We start from the raw sequence: 4,321 nt of genomic DNA, 5'->3' as shown, positions 1-4,321 counted from the left end.
GATCCCGTTATCAACGACATCCAATGTCCATGGTTAGGAAACCGTAACCATCTATTGATCAACGAGCTAGTCTCCTAGAGGCTTACTAGGGACATGGTGTTGTCTATGTATCCACACATGTATCTGAGTTTCCTATCAATACAATTCTAGCATGGATAATAAACGATTATCATGAACAAGGAAATATAATAATAACCTATTTATTATTGCCTCTAGGGCATATTTCCAACATGGGGATCGAGGGGAAGCGGTGGAAGAGTGGGTGTGTGTTTTTTTCCTGCACAGGTTCGGGGAGTTCGGGAACAAGTGCACCGGGCCCTATATATATTTGAGGTAATTAAGGTCTCTCTCTATGGGTTGATCTTGAATTTTTTCGACATTAAACGAATTTTAACATGCAAATTGATGTTGGAATTTGAATTTTCAAAATTTCTATGTAAATTGACACAGAAGGACTTAAATCTCATATATATTTTTAATATGCTTCATGTTTGTGCTCTATTGATTTTTTTGTGGTAAGCATGCCAATGGCATCTCCACACCATAATTATAAATCTGATTCTAGTGACAATCGTTTTGTTATGGATGATATACATGCCCATCAACAATTTAAAGTAGTAGTCCAAATTAACAATCTGGTTTTTCCTAGTCAAACCTCCTTTAATTGTAGAATCATTTTTACCCTAGTCTTGGGGGTATTAATATCAACAAATTGGAAGTGGTAGTTCTAAAATTTGGTTTTTGTTCACCAACTTCCCTCACTTGTTAAAATAATTTGAAATACTAAATAATAATAAAAGTTGTTTTTGTGATTATCCTCCATAGGTCATTGTCTATTATACTCATATATTTTGAAATTTTTAAATACGTAGATACAATGATCTCTAGTTTTCCATATAAACGTGTTGAGTGGTTTGCTTCTAAAGAAGCATGAATCATATTTTGCTTTGTTGTATTAGGCATAGTATGAATATGGGAAACTAATCGACCAATAAAATAATACATTGCGCTAAGAAATTATCCATAATAACTTTATTTATCTTTCTTTTTTGTGATCTCTCAGGTAAGAAGGTAAACCAGGTGATAAAGCAAGGCTTATGTCGGTACAAAGGACGATCTGCAGCTGCAAAGAGAACATCGGTGACCTTGAGAGCGTGCTGGTGGTGATAGCGCACCAGTGTTCACCGTAAAGCCCACTACCTTAAGGTACTCACTGCCTTCTAATGCACTGTCTTTTTCTTCTCTGGAACTAGGTGTACACAACCTGTGGTTTTTGGTTCTTTTATATATGCAGTTCTGTTACAAAACTATGTTCCTGCCTTATATTTCTGAATGCTTTGCTGATCAAATGTACTCTAGAAGTAGATGTTCTGTCCTGTTCTTTGTCTTTTTTCTTTTATTATGCACTTGTACTACTCAGGGAATTTATGTAGTTGTTGTGTGCATTATTGTGATGCATCATGTGTGAGTGTGTTGCTTGATTTCAGAACGATTATTTCTGAAATAAGACATCATATAGAATGTCCACGATGATTTCAAAACGATTATTTCTGAAATAGTTAACATCATGGATCAAAAAATGAGGTGTAACTTGCATTGAAAAAAGAGTTCTTTAATGAACCAAACGGAAACACGTGAGCGCCTCCTTAACATTGAATAAAACCACGCTACCTAGAAACGGTGCATAGGCAGACAAATGAAAAAGGGAATAACAGATCAAGGTATGTAGAAAAGATGCACGGAGAAACAAATAAAATAGTGGCATAACAGAATTGACTTGATTCCACCAGCACCACAAATCAATCACATACGAGCACCGCTACAAAAAAGTGTACCATGAAAAACTAAATAAGACATTATATTGTCGCTCACATTGATCCTCGCTGAAAAATATTTAGATTATCTAAAAACGAAATACTTCAACCACATGGCGGCTATTAGTTGCTTCCAGGTAAGTCCATCATCCAACATGGTGTGTACGCAAAAGAAACCTCTTCCATTGAATAGCGGCAGCGGGACCTCATATTACCCAGGTACCGTATCCTTGAGCTGTTTAAATGGTAGGCTACCATTGAACAAGGGCACACCCCTCTTTCATTAAAGAAGACAATTTCTTTATAGGGATGAAAACCAAGACAATAAGGGCCTTCAATGTAAGCATCACACTTTTTAGGCCAGTCTGTAATGCTAACAAGATCTTCGTCGTCAGAGTCCCAATCAAAACCATCTTTCGCTACTGCTTCGTTGTATTCATCTGCAAGCTTAAGGTTGATATTACTCTTCAACAACAACTGGATATGCTCAGGCGGCTGTGGGATCCATGGTCGACAGTGCCAATCTTTTTTAGTAAATGCCGGCTCAAGGTTGATTTCATTCTTCAAAACCCAGTCTGTCAGACCACACGATTCATGAAGAAACCAAACTCGAAACGTGCATCGCTCATTGGTATTCACTACACAATAGACCCCTTTCTTCGATTTGCCTAGACGAAAATGTGATCTTACTCGTCCTTTTGGCAACTTAATTAGCTGGTACTTGTCACTCGACAAGTTTATTCTGTAAGAAGATAATCACCGCTTAAGATTAATTGCCAGAATTATTTCTTTTTACATAATATACTAAGAAGAATAAATCAAAGTGTCTGAGGGTGAGTAATACCTCAAACGAATTAATCAAATTATATTGACAAAAATAAAACTAAAGTAACCATGCATTGTCGAGTGTGTGAGCGTGAGAGTAACACATTACATACATACCTCAAAAGAAAATCATCCTTTATGCGCGGGGAAGGAACGTAGAGGGACCCTTGCCAATAAGCGGCGTAGTGCATGTGCTCATCAGGATCAAGGCTACAGGAGTTTACATCGTCAACGGTTCCAACGGCAGCAGCGTCACCTTCTCGAACAAATGACGTCTCCTTCCAACGGTCTGTCCTTGAAGAGAAGACATACATGACATACGGCGTAGGCGGCCACTCGGCGCAGGTCGTGTCAGCGAGAATACGTGGGATGTACAACACCTTGTAGTGTGGTGAGATGGTGGGGTCATAGGCGAGGTAGCGGTTGTTGCGGCAGCGCCCGCACATGGCCGGTGGCCATGAGCACGCGCACGGCAGTAGGGGCAGCGGCGCCCACTGCCGCGTGGCGATATTGACAACCTTGACCCTAAGTTCATCGTTCCAGCCGTGGGTCAAGAAGAGGCCGTTGCAGTGATCCTGTACGCCGTGAACGTCTACCCCGCTGTCCGCGAGGTAGTCAAGGTTGCTGGTGATGTGGCGTGCGGTGGAGGGGCGCCCGAAGAGCCTCGCTGGCTCTTCGCTGCTGCGTTCGTCGTAGACGGCGGCGTCAACGGAGAGCGGGAGAAGGTCGGCGCGGTGGTGGTCGATGGCGGCGCGCCAGGCCGTGCAGGCGCAGCGGGAGACGGCGAGGCTGCGCGGGGGCAGGCGGCGGAGTATGTCCAGCAGAAGGTCGATGTGCACCATGTCCATGATGTCCCACCGTTACGTAGACGTAGGTTGAGTAGGCTTTGAGAGGGGGCGGACTAGGCCGAGCAACTTCCGATCGAGAGATCGAGGAGGACTTGTTTTGGTGAGGGGGAGGAACGATGATGGATTAGTTATACCTAGGTCCTGCCTGCGTGTTGGCATGAGAACTTTGCTATGACCCGGTTACCTTGATCGCCCGTTTAAATCTAGACCTATTATATTACCACACGAAACCGGATAAAACTTGTACTCTCCGACTCTGCTGCTATATGCATTTATGAGTGGCACGCGCGTTGGACCTGAAGATAAGTACTGGAGTAGATGGGATGGCGCATGGTCCCACCAAGACGTGGCAAGCGGGCGAGGCGGATGATTTCTTCCGCAAATCATCCGGCTGTTTTTAAGATATTTCCTTTTTTTTCCGCAGGTCATGCGTACGTGCTAGTAGGTGAAAGCTGCGTGATGACTTCATATATTTGACTCGAGTCGAACACAACAAACAAGCCCGGCGCAGTCGAGGATCAAATGCTTTAGGATCATCCACCATTCAAATACTCTTTTTCTCGAACGGAGGCAAATGTTTTGGCTCATCGATTAATTAAAAAGAAGATAATTGCCCAGTTAATTTACGGAAAACCGGATTAAAACCAATACAAATGAAACACATACTAACTACTCACATGATAAGAAAACCCACAACCGCACAGGTGACCCCGCCAGTCTCTTCGAAAAAAACATCTACAAAACCTGACATCGCTACTTCGCCAAGAGACCCCCGACAAGAACACCTCGACACAAGACATCTGACACCTCTCTACCCACAACGACAACCCAATG

General features: G+C 42.7%; 1 protein-coding gene across 1 annotated transcript; it reads right to left on the bottom strand.

Moving 5' to 3' along the window:
* Positions 1-1,845: 1,845 nt before the first annotated feature.
* On the bottom strand, positions 1,846-3,646 carry LOC123177799 (uncharacterized). The gene is made up of 2 exons (XM_044591317.1): positions 2,757-3,646; positions 1,846-2,556 (listed from the first exon to the last, which is right to left on the bottom strand). The coding sequence occupies exons 1-2, from the start codon at positions 3,485-3,487 to the stop codon at positions 1,938-1,940; spliced, it is 1,350 nt and encodes a 449-aa protein (XP_044447252.1). The 5' UTR covers positions 3,488-3,646; the 3' UTR covers positions 1,846-1,937.
* Positions 3,647-4,321: the final 675 nt, after the last annotated feature.

This window comes from Triticum aestivum, chromosome 1D (assembly GCF_018294505.1).
Source record: "Triticum aestivum cultivar Chinese Spring chromosome 1D, IWGSC CS RefSeq v2.1, whole genome shotgun sequence".
Taxonomy (NCBI): Eukaryota; Viridiplantae; Streptophyta; class Magnoliopsida; order Poales; family Poaceae; genus Triticum; species Triticum aestivum.
This window is presented reverse-complemented; position numbering and strand designations above follow the sequence as displayed.